This window comes from Cimex lectularius, unplaced genomic scaffold, assembly GCF_000648675.2.
Source record: "Cimex lectularius strain Harlan isolate CLEC.00 unplaced genomic scaffold, Clec_2.1 scaffold60, whole genome shotgun sequence".
Lineage (NCBI taxonomy): Eukaryota > Metazoa > Arthropoda > Insecta > Hemiptera > Cimicidae > Cimex > Cimex lectularius.
Window position 1 is genome coordinate 1,560,331 of NW_019392643.1, and position 22,759 is coordinate 1,583,089.

General features: G+C 34.5%; 1 protein-coding gene across 5 annotated transcripts in view; it reads left to right on the forward strand.

Annotated features, from left to right (window-relative positions):
* The window catches only part of LOC106661208, a 59,263-nt gene extending 38,211 nt beyond the window's left edge, over nucleotides 1–21,052 (forward strand). For 3 of the 5 annotated variants that reach the window (XM_014384464.2, XM_014384465.2, XM_014384466.2), the window contains 4 exons: nucleotides 5,216–5,380; nucleotides 8,808–9,197; nucleotides 18,421–18,660; nucleotides 19,928–21,052. In XM_014384464.2, the coding sequence (XP_014239950.1) occupies nucleotides 5,234–5,380; nucleotides 8,808–9,197; nucleotides 18,421–18,660; nucleotides 19,928–20,629 (1,479 nt within the window). In that variant the 5' untranslated portion in view covers nucleotides 5,216–5,233 and the 3' untranslated portion in view covers nucleotides 20,630–21,052. Of the gene's footprint in view, nucleotides 1–5,215; nucleotides 5,381–8,807; nucleotides 9,198–15,938; nucleotides 15,995–18,420; nucleotides 18,661–19,927 lie in introns of those variants that run through there. The other 2 variants (XM_014384467.2, XM_024230218.1) reach the window with 2 other exon arrangements.
* Nucleotides 21,053–22,759: the final 1,707 nt, after the last annotated feature.

The window sequence follows — 22,759 nt, forward strand, 5'->3', positions numbered from 1 at the left end:
GTAGTCCTACCGCTCCTCTGAGTTTGGCCCTCTCCAATGGCAGCAGTGATTTTGCCAGTCTTGGTGAGGGTTGTTTCATCATTGGACACCATGTGTAAAGTGTATGAAATTTATACAAAATTACACTGCGATACGTGTTGGTTAGGAAGAAAAAAAAAGCAGCCACAGATGGTCTCCTATGAGCCCAATTAATTTATATTTTAAGACGTTCGCAAATATACAGGAATTCTATTTTGAATGCTTACATTTCGTTCCATTTCCTAAGTTGTTTAATGCTTTAAAGAAAGGGTTAATTTGAAATTGAAAAGAGAAAAGGGTACGAGAAAAGAGTTGATTTCAGCGTTTAACTTTGAAATCGATCGGAGTCATTCTTCCTCGTAGAAATAAAAGGCCAATTAGCACGTTACCACTTGCTGACGTTAATTGTAAACGCAACGGCGGGCTTTAAACGATCAAATCTATCTCCGAGTGTTACAAAGGGATCGGGTTTAAATGGAATTCTATTTGGCACTGTGTAGGCGAGGAAAATCCCTTTGATAATAGATTTTACGTCCTCGTCGGCCCTTCTTAAACTGAATTCGGCATTGGATTTTTATTTGCCTTACGTCTCGCGTCAGTTTTTGCCCCATGGAAAGCCGCGTGTTCGGTTTGAACTGTAAAGTTAAAGATCAAGTGAGAAATTAATGGCGAGGAGAATAGAAAATTCAGGGGCGTCGGTGGCCGCAACGGTTTAGGCGTTGACATAGCGCTCATCACTGTAAGGTGAAAGTCCCCGGTTCCAATCCAGCGCCCTGCATTCGCGCCCGACATACTTACAAATGGGCTTTTTTTTCAAAAACACCGGCATCCCGAGGGTTTATATAACCTCTGCTGTTGCGAACCCTAAAAAAACTAAAATTAAAATAAAAAATAGAAAATTCAGCTGATAAAGTACGAGATTGTGTAACAAATGTTTTGTGCAGTGGAAAAATAAATTACAATTCTACTTTTAGGATTGCAAATAAAAATCCGTACTTTACAAGAAAAGCATATTCTAGTTTGATGCTGATTCTGAGTTAGAATTATGAAAAGTCCCGGTATATTTAAAAACAGCAACGTAGGTTCCCCTACCTTTTTAAACAATGAAAAACAACTTGAATAAACGTAAAATTTTTCACACTGAGAATATTATTCTTTTACCGACACTCTGGATCGAGATATGGTCTTGAAGATGAAGAAACCAAATTTAGCCAATTCCAAGCTTTCGGCCTATTTTAAGGTCATCATCAGGGCTTATATTAATTTATGAAAAACATATTTTTACAATTGATTTAACAATCAATACACCTATATAGAACTTACAAAACAACCTTAAATATGTCTTTTTTTTACGAGGGTTCGCAACAACAGAGGTTATATCAACCCTCGGGGTGCCGGTGTTTTTCAAATAAAGTCCATTTGTAAGTATGTCAGGTTCGAATGCAGGCCGCTGGATTAAAAAAAATTATGTCAAACTGTAGACATATTTAGGGGGGGGGGCATCGGTGGCCTCAACGGTTTAGGAGCTCATCACTGTAATGTAAAGGTCCCGGGTTCGAATGCAGGGCCGCTGGATTCGAACCCGGGACCTTTACCTTACAGCGATGAACGCTGTGTCAACGCCTAAACCGTTGCGGCCACCGACGCCCCCCTCCCAATATGTCTACAGTTTGACAAAAAACGTTTTTTTGGCGTTCATGGAAACTTTAAGAACCGAAATGGGTTTATAACGTCACACAACTAAATCTATAGGTTTTTTTTATTTTTTAAAGCAAGGGTTAATTTGAAATTAAAACGGGTCAATTTGACTAAAAAAGAGATATATAAACTAAAAATTTATTGTTTATTCACGTCAACAATAAATGCGAATGATGTGAAATTAAGAAATTTAGAATTTAAACTATATTTCATGGCAAAGATATCAAATTGGATAAATTTTTTTGGCAGAATTTATGTTTTATTGAAAGTAGTTTATATTAATCAGATAGCATTGAATACAATCGTTTTTGGGGTAGTTTTGCAATGCAACTTTCGTGCTACATACAGTTTGATACTTGATGACTCGTTCAATTTACACTGAAATGAGACCGTCTTGTAGAAAGAAGGGGGTTGGAACGATTTTGTTAGGAAATCGAATGAAACGAGAAGGTTGAGCGTTTGGGATCAAAACCACGCGATTTGATCATTTGCAACGTTTGAAAACATATTCAAAATTCAACAGTCTGAACATTATTTGCCAATTTGTTATAAAAAACAAAAAAGAGAAAAAATACGATTGAAAAACCCTCAAGGGTACATGGATTTTTGTTAATTTTTAAAAAATTAATCATTGATGGTTATGTGAACATGTGGCCGGAGTAAAGTAGGTTAAAATATATATTTTTTTAAAGATGAAACAAAGCTGATATTTGTTTTTCGCCTTCTGAAAAATCAAACCTACAGAAACAAGGGGACTGGAACGATTTTGTAGGAAATCGAATGAAACGAGAAGGTAGATCCACACGATTCGATCGTTTGCAATGTGTGAAAATAAATTCAAAATTCAACAGTCTGAACATTATTTGCCAGTTTATTATAAAAACTAATAAAATAAATACGAGAAAAAATACGATTGGAAAACGCTCAAGGGTACATGGGTTTTTTTAAATTTTATAAAATTAATTATGGAAGATTGTGCGGACATGTGGCCGTAGTAAAGTAGGTGAAAATATATTTTTGCTAAACATGAAACAAAGCTGATATTCGTTTTTCGCATTCTGAAAATCACCGAATACAAATTTCGATGAAAATTCAAAAATATTTTTTTATCGAATTTTTGGTCCTACATTTACACTACGATTTTTTCAACAAAATCACATAAATGGATGATAACTTTAAAAGGATTCCTCCGATCAATAGGAAACTTAAGGAAAATTTGGAACCCTATTAACTAAACGTAATGAAGTAAACTAAGGCTATGTAAAAGATGAGAACCTGAGTTTGAAAAATAAAACGTTTGAAAAGTTTTTGTAAGTTACATCATTATTTTTCTAATTTATGAAGGCAGAATATCTTTATGCACGCACACACGCACACACACACACACACACACACACACACACACACACACACACACATACACACACACGAGCGCGCGCGCGTGAAAGACAGATGTGAGACATCGGACAAAAAATCATGGCCTCCGGCCAATCCAGCCGTACAGGTGTCTATTTTCTGTTTGACCGACTAGCCAAAATTTAAATTTTTTTATTTATTTATCATTATATTTTTAAATTTTTAAAATTTTATTTATTTTTTAACATATTTTTTAAGGAGCATCCGACTGCTTGGTCATGTCAGCCCCGAGCGCATTGGAAATATAAAACACAATTTCAATACGCATTCACGCAACAAATAAATACATTCACACCTATATACAGTGCATTCATTCTATTTGGTAGATGGAGTACTCAATATTCCCCCATCAACCTGCATATAATAACAAACTAATGTAATTTGAGTCGATGGGGTACTTTCATAAATATTCCGCCATCGACTCAAGCCAAGTACACAGCTCGTGGGGCGATGAGGATGCTATTCCACCATCAGCCCCTCCCCATTCACTCTAATAAATACACTCACTAATTTAAAAAAACACAGAAACACAAAGCACATATTTTGACGGCTATATACAGTAAAAAATCCCCAATTCCCCCAACAGGGGACCCTGAAACTCGCTACCGTGTCCGAAATCCGGCGGCTTGCCTACACGCTCTCTGTGGAGCAAGGCATAACACGCCTCTATTGTGTGGACACATCGAGCACCATTTCTCTACAAAAGGATTAACGGGAACCTGCGCCGTCTTTGGCCTAAAAACAGGTGCCCGTGTGGCAACCGCATTAAATTTTTTATTCAACAAGAAAAAAAGCTGATATTCGCTTTCTGCACCACCAAACAAAACCCCGAAAACTGTTAAAAACAAAAAGAATATATTTACATACAAAGTTTTATTATATCAATCCAAATGCCCTCTCTTATCAAAATTCACAAAACAGACAATAACTTGGAATACGTTTATCAAACTACCGACAACTTACAAGAATTTAAAACCATTTAAATTACACATAATAACGTAAATCAGGACTTCTTGAAAAAATCAGTACTTAAGATAAATAAACTTGTGATTAGAATTTCTAGGTTTCATTTTTCTCACTTAGAATGATATAAAATCGAAACATTTTTAGAAGACCCAAAGTAGAAAAGTTCAGTTTTCTAACTGTTGAAATAACTTCACTAGTTTCCTGGTCCGCTGGACCAATTAATATATTTCAATTAATTAAGGTTTTTAGTTGAGATAAAAAATTCAGTTTCACGAGCGGGATTCGAACCCACGATCTTCGGCTAGGTCCGCCGCTGCTCTGCCAATTGAGCTATCGTGACCTCGATCAACTCGGACACTAACTTCCTATCTCAACCCCACCTTTTGAATTTTCCCTCCTTTTTGCCATTTTTCAAATGTCGTGTAATCTGTTTGATTCTCGGCGACAAATAAAATGGCCACGGAGAGCTTTAGTGAAGGTATACTTCATTTTTACTTATTAAATTCACTAGTTTCGTGGTCCGCTTGACCAATTAATATATTGCAATTAATTAAGGTTTTTATTTGAGATAGCTCTAGTGGTAGAGCAGCGTCGTATCTAGCCGAAAATCGTGGGTTCGAATCCCGCTCGTGACACTGACTTTTTTATCTCAACTAAAAACCTTAATTAATTGTTGTAATAACATTGGATTAGGATAAAATTCGGGGGGATTGTGCGTTTTTTAGGTGAAACGCGGTGTCATCGGAAGCTAGAAACATGCCTCTGGCTAATTTCAATCTCAAAAATGAATAGTTTTGGTTTGCAATTAAAATTTGTATTTATTGGCACATTGGCAAGAGCGCTCGGGGACGTGTCTAATCAATTTTTCGACCTCGTTGAAATTTAAAAAAAATTCAAATCAGCCATCCCACGTCCCGAGTCTTGTAGGAGAATGAACGCAGTGTGTTCGAATTGGAAATTTCCCAATCCCTAATCCTGGGAAAAAATCCATATCATATGTCCAACGAAACTACGCACATTTCATAAAAGCCAATCACCGTAAATCAATAAACTCACATCATGTTCAACAGTTAAAAATAAAAAAATATATGAAATATTTACATTTTTTGTTTTCTAGAAAGGGCGGGGTTGTGAAATGGAGGAGAAGACCACCACGACCACGACCACAACAACCACCACCAACAGCACAACAAATAACAATGCCGCCGAAGCGAAGCCGACTGAGAAAAGCGCCGAACAGATTCGGATAGAATTCTACAAAACCTACGACGTTATGACAGGAGTGAGTCTGACATAATTTTATTATTTAATATAAATTCCAGATAATCAATCTATTTATGAAAGTATGCCATGTTTTATTTTTCTTCCTTAACGCTTAAATTAATCTGTCTGAGCTGTTAATTTTTACAATTCACTAAGTAAACTTCCTTCCACAATGGGTTATCGTTTAAATCATTTATTTAATTTAAGTATAATCGTGATATTGGACCTGGATTATTTGCCTTTGTTAAATTATTTTTTACTGGTTTTGCTATTTCTAAGCCTCGTTTGGTGAGATTTTCCCTTTATTCACTAGATATAGTCGTCCGTAGTCACATCGGCTTTTGTGTTTTGTCAGCTTTGTCCAGATTTTCGACTGTTTTCCGGGTGGAATGAAGATTCGGGATTAGTGTTTTTCTTCTCGACGGAGAGCAATTTGTTTGCTTTTACTGCTCGGAAGGTGATAAACCTCTTGACTTACCCCAAGGCCCGTGTATTTTTCCAATATCCGACCCGTCTGTCGGAAAACATGGGAGGTTACTGCCTCAGATTTCACATCCGGCAATTTTTGTAGTAGTTCAATCCTCGGGCAACTGTAATTTCCGAAGTGCTTTTAACGGAACTGCGAGTTAATTTGGTGTAAAGCCTTCGGAAACATGTAAATTCATGCCTCCCTAAGATTCTTGCATTGATGTCTCTTAGAATAGGTTTCATTCCCATGGAAGTTTGGAAGATTTTAGAGATGATTGCAAGGGGATAAAATCTGTTTTCGACCATCAAGCAGACTAATCCATTTGTTAGTATTGTTTGTCAATATTTTTTCAACATACCACTTGAAAACGTCTTTCGATTTTTTCATATATTACCAAGAGGGATTTTGCCACAGATTTTAGTTATTTTTGTTAATTTGTTATGACAAGTTTCGGACCGCACAATATTTCTGCTTATATCGTTTTATGGTTTTGTAATTACGTTAAAAACAGTGGCATCAAATTGAGTAGGATAATACAAACCAGTGTAATACGATGTCGCTCTTTACTTAAGATTTGAAGACATTTATAATGGGGTTTTTATCGAGTCAATGTATAACTAAAAAAAAAAAAGAAAAGAGAGAGAGAGAAAGAGAATAGGGTGAAATAGTTAGTAAACATGAGTTAAGAAAGAGAGAGGAGGGTGAGAAGAAGGGAGAGCGAGTGAGAGAGAAAGAGAGAGCGAGCGAGTAAGTGACTGCGTAAGAGAGAGAGAGAGAGAGAGAGAGAGAGAGAGAGAGTGAGAGAGTGGAAAGACAGGATTCTAGATATATTATTGAATTANGAGAGTGGAAAGTAGAAAGAGTGAGAGAGAGTGGAAAGTAGAAAGAGTGAGAGAGAGTGGAAAGTAGAAAGAGTGAGAGAGAGTGGAAAGTAGAAAGAGTGAGAGAGAGTGGAAAGTAGAATGAGTGAGAGAGCTAAAGCAAGCAAGAAAGAGAAAGAGAGAGAGCTAGAGCGAGCAAGAGAGAGTGAGTGAATGAGTGAGAGAGCGAGTAAGTGAGTGAGAGAGAGTGAGAGGAAGCGAGAGAGAGCTAAAGAGAGAGAGAGAGAGAGAGAGAGAGAGAGAGAGATAGCAAGTTTGAGAGAGAGAGAGAGAGAGCGAGTGAGTGAGAGTGAGAGAGAGAGAGTGAGAGAGAAAACTAGAGCGAGCAAGGGAGAGAGCGAGTGAGTGAGTGAAAGAGTGAGTAAGTGAACGACAGAGAGAGAGAGAGAGCGAGTGAGTGAGAGTGAGAGAGAGAGAGAAAGAGAGAGAGAGAGAGAGATAGAGAGAGATTTCTTTATTTCGTTAATTCATTGAATATCAATAAACTTTAAAAATTATACGTACCTTAATTGTATCATAAGTAATTAATTTATTGCATGCAATGTAAATAAAATTACAACCTTGAACAGAATAGTCAAATGTAAAGAACAAAGAAAATACTACTAGAATACAAAGTTAGAGAAAACGTGAGTAAATGTGTGGTGTTTAGTTACCGTTAGTTGATTATTTCGAGATCGTGGGATGCGGTCTAGTGAGTTAAAGAAAACCTGTAATCATGAGGGGAATGGGTTAAAAGAAAAACAGCAAAGTTCCTCAATGCAGGGTTACAGTAGTGGGACACAAAAGAGTGTTTGTGTGAGAGAGAGATAGATAGATAGATAGATAGATAGATAGATAGATAGATAGATAGATAGATAGATAGATAGATAGATAGATAGAGAGAGAGAGAGAGAGAGAGAGAGCGAGTGAGAGTGTGAGTGAGAGAGAAGTAGAAAGAGAATGCGGTAAAATAATTGGTAAAAATGAGTTAAGAAACAGAAAGAAGAGGGAGGGGAGAGAGAGAGAGAGAGAGAGAGAGAGAGAGAGAGAGAGAGAGAGAGAGAGGGGGAGAGATAGAGAGAGCTGCCATTTAAGATTTCGCTTTGCCATAAATTAATATCGTTTTATAAATCATTCATCCCACTTATGAACCAAACCATGTGCATTTTCCAATTTTTGTCTTTTTTTATACAGTAAAATTTTATTATTCTCGTTTTATTTTTTACATTTATCGTGTTTCGCTGAAATTTTATTTCACATGTAAAAAATCCATATTTTCTCTGTTTTAAATTTAACGGGTGAAAAGTCGTTTACCTTGCCTTCGTTGAATGACTTTTCAAAACCCAAATCGATCCAGCGATAGGAAACGTTTTCATTCACACACCGAACGAAACTTTCTTTGTAGAGGCAGAGATCCCATTTTCCAGCTACGCCCATACAGCATGAATTGAAGAAGATATGTCGAAGGGAAATAACCCCGCCGTTTTTCCACGTTGACGAAAAGTCTAGCAGTTTTTGGATAACTCATGAGTTAGATTGTTTTGGCCAATAGTTTCTCATTTATCTAACAATTCTGAAAGATATTTTTTGAAATAACTTTTTCATGTATGGCATTATATTATAAATGTTATTATTAACGTATTATTATAAATGTTGTTGTACTAAAAACTTAAGTACTCGAGAAATGGGAAAGTTGTTACATGAAATAATAATGTACCTACGAGTAACAGGAAGCATTTTATAATGGCGATCCTCTTCCTCCTTCTTTCTACACTTTTAATTTGCCTGAGCCTTATTTAAATCTTAAATAAACTTCTTATCTTCTCTATCTATCCCCTTTCTATTTTTTTCCTTTCTGCGGTTTAGAAGAAAAAGGTTTTTCCCCCTTTATCCGTTGACAACCTTTTCTTATCCCCGAAAGGCAATACATAGTTTAATAGAAGGTAGAAGTAAATATTTACTGATAGAGTATGTAACCGTCGTATCGTCGAATAATTGAGTAGACTGCATAACGGCACGTTTCGCCGGTTTGCGGAAAGGGCTCTTTCGCCGAGTAATCCAGCAGATTATTTATAAACGTTGAAAACTCCTGATAACGAGACTCGTCTTGCTTCCAGGTTCGAATAGCGGCGACGTTAGGTGGATTTTTCAGCTTGATGGTCCTTCTGGTCGTCTACAAGACGAAATGCAAGTCGAGATCCATCAGCGAGGAGAATCTCGAGGCGACGGTTGCGGCTGCTGTGGTCGAGGAAGAACAGTTCGCCCATTCTCTCGAAAAGGCCCACGAATTCTACACACCGCACATTCCCATCCACGGTTTCCACGCGAAACGTCCGACGAGGTTCTCGTCCGTCGGAGGAGGGTACAACATGTTCACGCCCCCGGTCCGCCTCGGCCACTCGCTCCGGGGGAGGGTCAGCCTGCCGACATCCTCGCCATACGTCTATCCGACCATTTTCCAGCCGAGGCACCTCATAGACAGCCCGCCACCCAAAGTTTTCAGAGAGGTAACGACTTATAATAAAAATAATTGTGTGCATTTGTGAGAGTTCCTAGGCCTAGAGGTCATCCTTTTTTAAAAATTATTATTAATCTCTAAATGTTGTTATGCTACAACCAGATAAGGTAAAGCAAGGCTTCCCAAATTTTAACCCAGCGCACCTTGATTTTATACAATAGTAACTTTTTTTAAACGTTTCAAGTCATTTTTAACGAATGTTTCTGTAAATTTCCTATTCGATTTTTATTTCTAGAAATCAAGAAATAAGGATAAAAGAGGCGGCCACAAGTCCTACTGAACCTCGACCTGAATAGATCTCTTTTGCTGCTACTTATAACTCACTGGCCAGCTTCAAGTTATTAGTCAGTCTTCATAGCTTTACCAGAAGCTCCTTTTTGTTGGATCTTGCTTGTCATTTTTTTTGTCCTAGTTGCAAGAACCTGCACCTACATAGACCTTCACTGAAACATAGAATGTGTTCTGCGTTCTCCTTTCCTGGCAGTATGTGCACAGTTGTTATTGTTTCTGTACTCCTATGCATGTCCCTTCATAAGTGGCAGTGCTCTGTCTGGAGTCCAACCAGAATCCTGGTTCGGTTGCGGTTACCTTCCGGTAATTCTTTTGTAAGTTTGCGGATGGTCAATATATGAATCTCTTCGCGTGCCTCATTCCTGTGGTGTTCCACCAGGTTTAAGGTTCCATTTTACGATCCTCTCTTTTGTGGCAGGATGCTAAGACACAATATGGTTCAGGACCTAGGGAGTCTATGTTGGCCCCATCTTTGGCCAGTATGTCAACCTTTTAATTCCCTCAATGCCTCTAGTGCCAGGGTCAGGTCATTAGTGTCGCATGGCTAGGGCCTTAAGTGCTGCCTGACTGTCAGAGAAAATGGCTATCTTCCTGGAATGTATTCCTAGCCTTTTTATATTTCTGGCGCATTGTTCAGTCGCTATGATTTCAGACTGGAAAACTGTAGCATATTTACCTACGTCAGGTCGGTCTTTGTGGTCATCCCAGACTCCAGCTCCCGTACCTTTGTCGGTTTTGGAACCGTCAGTATACCAATAGGAGTTTGCCTTTAGCGGTGTGTTCCTTTGGCACTTTCTTCTCGTTTTGGTATCAGTACCTTGTACTCTGTAGTAAAATTGTACTTTGGAGTAGTGGCAATTAAGAAATAGTAAAATATTCAAATAAAATCTTTGTCAATAATTTGTTGAAGTCGTGATGAGCGGTCAACAATGAGGTAGTTTAGAAAAACACCTTTTTCATTTTTTTTGCAGACGTTTCAACCTTTATTCGGGTCATCTTCGTGGCCTGGGATAATTACAAAACATATGTTGATTGGAAAAATTATAATTTGAGATAATTTTTTCCAATCAACATATGTTTTGTAATTTACCCAGGACTTAGATGACCAACTTACAATAGATGACTTTAGATGACCCGACTAAAGGACGAAACGCCGGCAAAAAATGGAAAAGGTATTTTTCTAAACTACCTCATTCTTGTCCGCTACTCACGACTTCAACAAATTATGAAACAACAGGTCACACATCTTTGTCAATGTTTTTCCAACTGCACAGGGATTTTTCGTATCCCATATAAAAGTTTATTACTCGTCGTTAAAAGTTTACAAGGATCCCGTGCACTTAATTGGCGTACTTCCACGATTTTCCCTACAAAGACACAAAAAATAGACAAAATTTGGTATTTTCATATTTATGGATTTTGAACAATAAGGGCCAAATTTGTCAGTAGTTTTCATTTAGGATTTTTGGTTTTTCTACAGACGTAGGATCAAGGATTTTAATTGGTTTAGTGGTAACTAGGATGAAAACTATTAGACACATGCAGTTTATATGGTTCTAAATTGTTGTTAACTATCCTATTGCTCACAAGAAGATACCACAATTTTTGTGAACTTCGAAAAAAATGATCATTCAGTCTTTCTATTTGGAACGTAAAACATTTTAGAATTTTTCTAAAATTATTATTAACTATAAATGCAGTTAGGATAAAGCATAGCTTCCCAAACGTTTTAGCCATCGGACCCCTTTTACAAAACAAAATCCAGGACGGAACCCTCTCATTCAAGTATTTAAAATTAGATACATTAGATAAATTAGCCAGTCCATTCCTAATTAGGTGATGTAGGGGGATATCAATGTGAAAACAAACATTAGATTGACGTAATTAACTTTATTTACAAAATTAGAAACACAAAAATCAAATCAGACAGAACTGAATTAATAGTTAGGTAAAACCCGAGCCAAATTTAAAAGTAATAATTTTAACTTTAACTATTAATGAACTAATGAGAAGAGTGAGGTTGTTTTAGCCTGCACAATTTGGATTTGTTGGTTTTTTTGTTGATATTTTTGATAGCTGGAAAAGGATGTCGAGTCTGGTCTAGTTCTGGTGGCTGTGTAGATAAAATCCGGATTCGCACAGATAAGTTGTGGCAACACGTATTGCTTTTTCTATAAGCGGTTGAAATTTCTTATTTTCCAGACGGAGGCAAATATGAGGGTCTGAAATTCGAAAGTAGATTCCAAGGTGGTGTTTGAAGTATGCGGTCTGGTGTGACGTAGGTTTAGAAAAACATTTTCTTTATCGTGCCAACGTTTCGATCTTTATTGAGATCATCTTCAGGGTCTGGGATTTATAAACATTGTTTAAATTGTACAAATACATGTAGGATTTGAAAAAAATGAATTTATACAATGCCATAAAATTTTGAGAATAAAAAAATTTATACAGTGCTAGAAAATTTTAGATAAAAAAACGAATTTATACAATGTTAAACATTTTAGACTCGTTCAAAGTATTTTTACTCACAAAAAGTGTTTGTTTTCTATGTAGATGTGTCATTGTTGTGTGTCCTGTTGAGAGTGCCAGTGAGATACTGATGTTTTATGTTTATATACGTAGGATTTTGAAGGGGTGGAGAAGGAAGTAGCAATGGAAAAACATTTTTATATGAGGAGTCGGTTTCTTTGAGCTGAAATATCTAGTAGAAATTGAGTTATATGGATTTTGCTAGGCAAGTTACATGAGCAGTCCGACGGACTGAGTCGAGGCTTGACTTGGCAAAAAAGGACCACTGGTGATCGGGTGGGTGATTTGAAAAGGAAAAGCTGTGTAAAGTTTTTTGTGAATAATAAGATTTAAACAAATACCAAGCAGTATTTTGTCATGTACCTGTCCATTTTCGCATTATAGTTTTTTTTTAAACAAATAAAGCTTTTTAATTTAAAATTGACCATTTCCAACCAAACTTACCCTTTTTAATTTCAAATTAACCCTTGTTACATCATAGTAACCTTTTTAATTTCAAATTAACCCTTTTAAAACTTAAAATGGCTCTTTCTAATTTCAAAATAATACTTTCTTTAAAACAATGAAAACTTATGAAATGGTATGAATTAAAAAATTCGTGCATTGAAAAAAAAGCTTTTAAAAACTAACAAAAAAATTATATAAAATAAAATATAAAAATAAGATTCTTTTAATTTGAAAAATGTGACAAATTGTGTTTTCTAAAAACCTTTTTTACTTTCAAATTAACTTTTTCTAATTTCACATTAGCCCTTTTTAATTTCCCTCCCCTAACCCTAAATTAACCCTTTCTTTAAAACATTAAACAAACCTTGGCGATGGTACGAAATGTAAGCACGAAAAGTAAAATTTATACAATTGAAAACAAAAAGTAAATACTGGGCACTTAGGAAATGGTAGTAAAATTAATTAAATAAAACTAAATATAAGAATAAACCATTTTTCTTTTATTTTGAGATTTTATTTAAACATAAAATAATTAGACTCTTAAAAACCAGAATTTCTTACATTTCTCAAATTAAAAGAAGAAACAATATGTTTCATGTTTTATTTCATGCAATTATTTATTTTCACAATGTTTTCGAAAACCCCAATTATTTTATATTTAATTTTTTTCAAAAGCAAGAATTTTAATGTTACGTACATCCATTTCATACAATCTGTACGTTTTATTGATGTTTTAAAGAAAGTGCTAATTTGATTTTATGAATTAAGAAACGTTAATTCTATTTTGAAGGGAAAAAAGTTTAATTCGATTTTAAAAAGGGTTAAATTGGATGTACAAAAAGTTAATTTGCAATGAAAAAGTGTTAATTTCATTTGAAGGCGAAAAAGGTTAATTTGAATTTAGAAAGGGTTTTTAAGAGACCAATTTATTTTTTATTATAAAATAGCCTCAACTTAAAAGAATTTTTTGTATTTAATTTTATTTTGGTATATATGAGCTCCTCATTTTAAAAAATCTCAAATATATAGAAATTTTACTTTTCATACTTATATTTCATACCATCGCCTACGTGTTTTAATTTGTTTAATATGTTTTTTTTGCAACTTTTGTTATTGTATATAATAATAATAATTTGTTATTTACGTTGTGAATGTGTTAGGTCTTAAAAAAACAATCCTGTTTTCGGCAGCAAATTTTTATTTTTAAAATGAATTCAAAACTAAAATGCCACAAAATTCTTGACAAAAACTGCTCAGTTATAATATCCTAACCAGGCAAAATGATACTTTAGACATTTGTTTTTTTCCATAAACTGTATAAACTGTTTGCTTTATTTTAATGTTGACTGTCCGATTGTGTATTTTAGCCGTCGTTTCATAGGTCGAAGCGATTAAATCGCCATCATGGGAAGGTAAATGCATTCTTGCTTATCTTTCCAACACGAAATGGTGATAGGGAAGAAAGATGTATATAACGTTTCACTAATGTCCATTCTTGTTATGGCAGTTATCTCACGTTGAAAATTGCCTCTTTTCGATAGCGTAGCAGAAAAGTCCGGGGTGAAGTTCAAGCTGTGTTAGTTTTAAAGAGATTGCGTGTAATTCAGGTTTTAATATTCTTTATAACGAACGGTAAAATTTTTATTCAATGGCTTCTATAATAGATTATGAGAATACTGAAAATTTTTGAAATTGACAAATTTATTTAAATCAGGAATAAGTCCTTTATACTACAACACAAAATTCTCCCTCTTGTCGTTTTTCTGAATCAAATTTCACTTCCTGGAGCAGATCGCGACGATTGTGTCCGTAGATAGAGAAAAGTTTTTGTAATAAAATCTACATACGCAATTTATGTGTATAGCTTTTTTCCGCAAACTAACCTTTTTCGCATGAAATTAATATTAAAAAAAATAATTTCAAAGTAACCTTTTTTCCTTCAATTTAATCATTTTCAATTTCAAATTAAACTTTTTCATTGTAAATAAAATTAACACATCTTTATTTCAAATTAACCTTTTTTACGTTCAAAATGAAATTGACACTTCTTAATTTTAAATTAACCTTTTTTACCTTCAAATGAACTCTTTTAATTTCAAATTCATCAAGTTTACACTAAATTAACCATTTTTGATTTAGAATCAAACTTTTCCAACGTTAAATTAACACTTTTTAATTTCAAATTAACCTTTTTCATAGTCAAATAAAATGATCATTTCGTAATTTCAAATTAACTTCTTGTACGTTCAAATTAACCCTTTTCACCTAATTGAAATGATCACTTCTTAATTTCATATAAATCCTTTTTAATTTTAAATTACCTTTTTCACGTTCAAATTAATCCTTTTTAATTTCTAATTAATCTTTGTCACCTTCAAATAGAATTAACCCTTCTTAATTTCAAATTAACGTTTTCCACCTTCAGATTAACCATTTTTAATTTCAAATTAATATTTAGCACCTTCAAATAAAATGATCCCTTCTTATTTTCAAATTACCCTTTTGTACCTTCAAATTAATCCTTTTAATTTTAAATTAACTTTTTTTATGTTCAAAATAAAATTAACACTCCCCAATTTCACCTTTTTTCATTCATATTAGCCATTTTTAATTCAAATAATCTCCTTTACTGTCAAATTAATCATTTTTATTTCTATTTACCTCTTTTTAAATCCAAATTAACTCTTTTTTTAAAGCATCAAAAAATCATACAGATGTTATGTAATGGAAGCACGTAAAAGAACATTTGAAAAAAAAAATTGATTCTTCTCTTAATCTGAGAAATATAAGGAATTGTTCTTTTTATTAGTACAATTATTTTATTGTAAAAAATCTTAAAGTAAAAGAAGAATCATTTATTTTTACATTTAACTTATGTATTTTTTAAATTTTAATTGTAATTAATTTTCTTAATATGATTTCTTAAGAACCTATTTATTTTATATTTATTTTTGTATTCAGCTATGTAAATTTTATTTTACGTTCTTACATTTCATACCCTCTCCTACGTTTTTTGATGTTTGAAAGTAAGGGTAAATTTAGGGTTAGGGTAGGGATATTAAAAAGGGTTAACTTGAAAGTTAAAAAGTTTCTTAAAAACCACAATTTCTAAAGTTCTCAAATTGAACGAAGAATCTTTTATTTTTTTAATCCTTCTAAATTAGGGTTAATGTGAACATTACAAGGGTTAATAACAAATTAAAGGGGGTAGTTTCGTGCAAAAAAGATTAATTTGACGGAAAAACGCTATATAGATTGCATTATTAAAACAAATCACCTTCAAAAATAGTCTAATAAATAACTTGGAAAATTATTCATGATGGAAAATACTTGAAACGACGCACCTTAAAACCATTCGAGATCCTATGTCCACTGTATTACAAATATTCAATATTTTCTCTCTGACATTGTACTTTTTCCTATTGTCACGAGGGACGTTATGACGTTTGTTTAAACTTTTCAGGACTGGATACTCCTTACAATCTAGAACTAACGAATGCCCAAGCTACGAGAGAAAACGTACGTAATGTGATTATAACTTACATTCATGGAATGGTTTTTTTCGCTTTGGCTGTGAAGCTTCTTAGATGGAACCGTCAACCCTCGGGCATCACGACTCATTTATCGAAAGCTTTCAAGTTGACTTGTTAAAAAACGCATTTCGTTTATAATTCACATACCATTTCTCATAGTAGCAAAGCGATCGAATGAAAACAGTGACAATGCGCTGCTTAGTCCATTCAAAAAAGTCTGTCAAATTTGCATCTTAGATTTTTTCGTTTTGATTGCCTTTCGCAATAAGTGCTTTTTTACTTCATCATTGTTCTCTCCTTGTTTTTAATCTTTCTGTAACTCTGAACAGAGAAACACCATATTGTGAATATTTTATGTACATATTTCTCTAATAGGAGAAAAGTCTAATCAAACATAGGGGATGAAATGACATACATTACATAAAATACTTGCGATTTAAGGAGAAAAACACCACCTTTACTATATCTTTTAAAGAAAAATATGCATATGCTCTCAGGTTTAATAACAGATTAATCTAAACGAAGGTTTAATAATGCTAATGGTTTTGGAAAAGGATGAACCGTGGGTTGTTTGTATATGAATTGTAAGGTGTTTAAACGTCAGTTCGGAAATGTTAGTGTACATTATTGTATCATTAAGGTCAGGACTTGGGCTTTACCAAAACGGTCCATGACGCAGGAATTTTACCATATTTTTTAAAACATAACCAGAAGGGCATATATATATATATAAAGTTATGTGCGAGATTTAGAGGAAAGACTTTTTAAAAAAGAATCTTTATTGCCAAATAACACACAATGGTTACAGAGAAAAACTTTCCTATTCACGGTACAGATTATTCTATAACAATTAAATATTCGGATCTTTACTGTCCGTTAACTGTCCTGTAACTAACTACGAATAGCAAGCTTATCTAATGGGAACAATTGAAAGAAGGGGCAATTGTTGAGTCCACACATTCCTAANTATATATGTACTGTTATTTTTAACCGCTATCATTATAATATTTTACTTTTACTATTGTGACGAGTAAGTTATCAATTGTTATCTGACAATTATTGTGTTACTTATTATTCATTAATTATAAACGTTGTAATTACTTGTAGAGACCTCAATAAATGTTGAAAGATTAGCATAAGTTACAAAATTTACTTGATTTGATGACCGCATCCCTAATCTCGAACGTTCTAGTTAAAATGGGTTAATTCGAAATTGAAAAAGGTAATTTGAAGTAAAAAAGAATTAATTTTAAAATACCAAGGGTAATTTGAAGCTTAAAATGGTTAATTTCACATGAAAAAAGTAATTTAAAGTTTAAAAAGGTTTATTTGAAATTAAAAGGGGTAAATTGAAGGTAAAAAGGGTTAATTTGAAAATAAAGTTTAATTCAAAATTAAAAAGGGTGATTTGAAGTTTAAAATGGTTCATTTCAAATTAAATAATTTGTAGTTTAAAAGGGGTAATTTCAAATGAAAAATGATTAATTTGACGAAAAAAAGCATTACACATAAATGGTTGAAGAGAAATTGGTATATCTATTTTTCCGTACAACCGAAGAGCTTTAGAAACAATTAAACCGAAAATAAAACAATTAGAAACCATTTACGAACAATTAAATAACAACCCTCTAAAGTTTTATCAGAGATTTTTAATTTTAACGTTTTCATAAGAGACTTAATAGTTTATAAAATATTTATAAATTCTCAATAAATCCCAGTGTTTTGGATCATTTGTTATGTTTTATTTTTTTACACGTTTTAGTGACATTTCATAGGTCAAACGATCATTTCGTTGCAACAATTAGAAATGTTTAAAAACATTGCATGGATGTGCGATTTTGCAACGTGGGTGAAAATGGAACATTGTAATTGCTTGGATGTAAAATTCAATAATTTATTGACTCTACTGATTAAAGTAAACATAAGACATTTAATGATGTTTGCTGAATAAAATACTGCTGAATTTGTCAATGTTCAGGGTCATACATTTGCTGGTAAATCACGTGTCGCGATTGAGGCCCAAACAGAGTGAAATTTACCTTAAAGATTTTAAGGTTTTGGCACATAGAAGATAGTGTCTTTAAGAAAAGAAGCAATCTCTTGATGTCGAACTGAAAGTGGCCAAGGTGTGAACCTTGGGTGACGCCTGAGGAAGCAATAAAATGAACAGGATGCATTTAATTTTACAAATATTAATTAAAACTGCCATGGTCCCTACTGCTGTTTCTTTGGTAAAGGATGAAAAGAGAGCGATATAAATTATAATTGTATACGATCGTTTTTAAATAAACATTAATATTCAAAATTGAGCTCGTTGTGTTATGCTGTTTTTGGCCTTCTTTCAATTAGTTGATCTCTTATCTGTATTTAGTTTTAACGGCATTTTGAAATGTTTTTAAACGATTTTTTCAGGACGAAGAAGACTTCGAATCGTACCGTCGATCCCAGAACCTGTTGAGGGTGCCGTCGAGCCGACGGAGCTCTAGGAGGCTCAGTTCCATCACATGCTCTAGTTGTGATACGAGCTACCTGGAAAGGAGAGGATCAGCGATCGAGATGGGCCGTCCGATACCGCCTCCTTTCGTCACCGCGAACAAAGACAGACTTGTCGAAGAAGAGCCTTGGGATTTCTACTACCCGATCGACATACAAGTATGAAGCGGAGATTTTGTCTCTACATGACTGTAAAAATATGTCTCCTACTTCTTTAAATTCAAATCATTTTACCAACATTCTACACTAAATTCACTAATTTCGTGGTCCGCTTGACCAATTAAATCATTACAATTAATTAACGTTTTTAGTTGAGATGAAAAAAGTTAATTGCACGAGCGGGATTCGAACCCACGATCTTCGGCTAGATACGCCGCTGCTCTACCACCTGAGCTATCGTGACCTCGATCCACTCGGACATCAACTTCCCATCTCAACTCTTGTTCTTGAGTTGAGATTAAATCAATTAAAAGCGGGTTCAGTTCGTTGAAAAGCCTGAAGCATTAGACAAAAGGATCGAGGACAATCTAATGTTGACCAACCCTACGCGAGGGATACCGCAATTATAACTCCTAACTGCAATCCACAACGAAAACGCTTTTACTCGTCACTATCTCCATTATACACAAGGAAAATTGTTTTACTACATCACGAAACTCATTGTACATAATCAAAGCTCTTTTATTATTTCACCAACTTCATTATACAAAATGAAAATTCCTTTACTCCATCACTAACCTCTCTATTCACAACATAAGAACCTTTACTACATCACTAACCTTACAATCGACAACGAAAGTTCCTTTACTATATCACTATTCTCACTATACACAACCGAAGCACCTTAACTACATCAGTAACCTCACAATCCACCACGAAAGCTCCTTTACTTTCTCACTAACCTCTCTATTCACAACGAAAACACCTTTACTCCATCACTAACCTCTCTATTCACAACATAAGAACTTTTACTACATCACTAACCTGACAATCGACAACGAAAGTTCCTTTTCTAAGTCACTGGCCTTATAATACACACCGAAAGCTATTTTACTACATCACCAACTTCATTATTCACAATGAAAGTTCCTTTACTATATCACTATTTTCACTATACACAACCGAAGCACGTTAACTAAATCACTAACCTCTCTATTCACAACGAAAACACCTTTACTATATCACTAACTTTTCTAACGAAAGTTCAGTTACTTAATTACTAACCTTTCTATCTACAACGAAAGCTTCTTTACTAAATCACTGACCTCACTATCTTCAAGGAAAGCTCCTTTACCCTCACTAACCTCATAGGTCACAACGCAAATAAAAATGATCTTTATTTGGAAAGACGGTCCATTTGTCGGGAAACAACGAATGTCCAATCACTAGAAATATATAAGTTAGTAATGGTGAAATTGCTTTTCAGGTGATACAACCGACGCCGGTGATGTCTCCGGCGGAATCGCAAGTCTTGGTGTACGATTCGATGGGACAGCGGCCGATGCTGTGCGTGCCGAGGTCATCTGCTACCGCGCCCCTGGCGTCCATCAGCAGCTGCAGGTTACCCAGCATCGAGCAGGACAGCCATTCCGTCGGTTCGGACTCGGTTTTCTTGGACGAAGAACTGGTCGACACGGAGGACGAGGTGGACGAATTCTCAACGGATAGCGATGCTGATAATTTGGAATGCAACATTCCGTCCAAGCCGTCGGAAGACGGCAGTAAAAACATACCGCTGTGTTCCAAACCGTTAAAAGATCATTCGAGAGTTTACAGGGTACCTACACGTAGATTTTCTTCGCCGAACTCTAGTAAAATGTGTGGCGTTAGTTATTTTCAACAGGCCGACAGTGCAAATGATAATAAGCGTTTTTTCTCGTCTTCTCGCCTAGCTAAGCACGGTAAAAACAGTTACAAGACTTCCAGCGATAGTGATACCATTCATGTCAACAGATTAGACAAACAATTGTCTTCTAATGGTGGCCAAATGTCGAAAAATATTCCGAGGACGAGTATGAGTGCATCGTGCGATCATTTAGTCAAAGCTCTACAAGAGCATTCCTCCCAAGGGGATGTTACATTAAAAGTAGTCGAACATTGCACTTGGTCGCAAGAAACTTTATTTTAATTTTATTTTGAAATAATTACACCCCCTCCTGAATTATATATACAGGACAATACGGAATTTAAAAATAATAAAATCAACTCACTACAATGTTTAGATTGTTAAATTAATTAATTCAGTTTAAAAAAAGTACTATTAACGGGTGAATAAACCGATTAAAACAAAACGGGGATATTTGATTTTTTCCGTAATATGTGTGATATTCTTCGATGAGAAATATATTTTACTAAATTATGATTTTATGGTATTCAAAAGGTTCAAAAGGAAAATGATGCGATCAAAATTAAAAAGGATTTGTTTTTCCATAGCATTGTTGGGCCAGCAAAATAAAACGAACACATACTTCCTCGGATGGTTATGTCAGAAAAGTATAACAAATTTTCATGTATTGTTGTGTATAACAAATATAAAAATCTCTCAAATCAAGCACGTTTTATGTTTGTACAGATACAATGTATATTTTAGTGGGTTCATAGGTTGAATTGTGCAATTACTCAAAAAACACAATATTAAACAGCTGAAATTTTCCAAAGGATAAACTAATAATTAATAACATTGATATCTATGAACGGCTCAAAACGACTCGGTTAATTTTATTCTATTTTTTTAAAAATCGACAATTATTGAGTAGTTTATTGATAACAATGAAAATTTTGTTTCAATGGTATTATCTATTTTAAATTTAAAAAAAAGCGCGAGAAGGCTTCTCAGCATTCTTTGAAGCTCTTTATATTTTCAAGTCCTCACTGACTTTACATATCATCTATGAAATCCTTAACATTTCATCACATCATGGTGTAAGATACAATTCTGGCCCATCTTATTCAAAAGTTGCCCTAAATAAAGACACGGTTTGAAATTTGGGCCTACTAGATACATAAGAGCAACCATCATTGAATAAAAGACAAAAGCCGGCACTATATCAAACTATATAAAAAAAGACTAACTCATACAGCGAAAAGTACAAATAACTTAGACTACAATAATTCCAGTACGGATGAGGACAAATCTCCCTGGACAACAGCTAAGATGATGATTAATGTAGTATTATCCATCAACATCAGGTTTAATCTGTCCTGCTGTCATAGAGAGTTGCAACTACAAACGTTATCAAATGCTCCTTCATTGTCCAAAATAGTTCCTAATAAAGATAGGCTCGTTCGCTTGTAGTTAGTATCTGAGACAAGTTTTTAAAAACCGTTAAAATTTTTTCTTAAAATTGGTTTTAACAATTTTACAGATCGACCATGCTATACAGAAGGTTATACGACGCTTACTTTAAACATAAATATAAAAAGGGAGAAGTAATGAAGGCAGACTTTCCAAGACACTCATCGGCTCGAGGAAATATAACGTATTTCGTTTTTATTTATGAATACTGAATAAGCACTTTTAAATTCCCAACTGCGTATTACTTTAAAAAAATGCACAGAATTACTGCAGAGAATATTCAGATCCTTACTAGGGAGGACATCGCGCGGTCATTGGCGCTTTAGTTGAGGATGTCGGGTTCGAGATGAAGGGTGTTTTATGGAGACGTCTGTATCCACTATTTGAAGTTTCGAGAAAAAATGGATTTTAGAGGTCTAAGTGGATAGTAAGGTTGGATACGAAGTTTGAACGATGCTTTGGGGGACTGGCACTGGAGCCATTGGAGGTTGGAAAACATTGTGGTAGTATGGATGTGTAAATTAGGTTTTTGTTTTTAGTGAGAGTTTGAGAGTGAGAGATCTGTTGTCAAGTAGTATTATAAGTCGAGTGTGTGGTTCAAAGTAAGTCTTTTTCAACTTAAAGTCTCGAATATCTAATGACATTGGTTGTAAGGAGTGGAAACAGAACGGGAGCAGATTGGAGAAGAGGTTATGGTTATTTTCTGGGATTTGATTTCATTGAGTCTTATCATCCTTTTCTTCAACCACTATAGAGATTTACCTAATGATATCTGAAGTCCAAAACTGGGCCTAGGTTTGTTTAAAATGATCTGCATATGTGAGAAGTACTGTATCCGCAATGATAGGAATGCCCCAGGACCGCCGCAAAAATTGTGGTTAATGGGCTAAGTGTGACTAAGAAAAAAGCCTTTCCAGAGTTTTCATTCTTACAGTCTGAATTAATCACAGCTTCAATAGAACC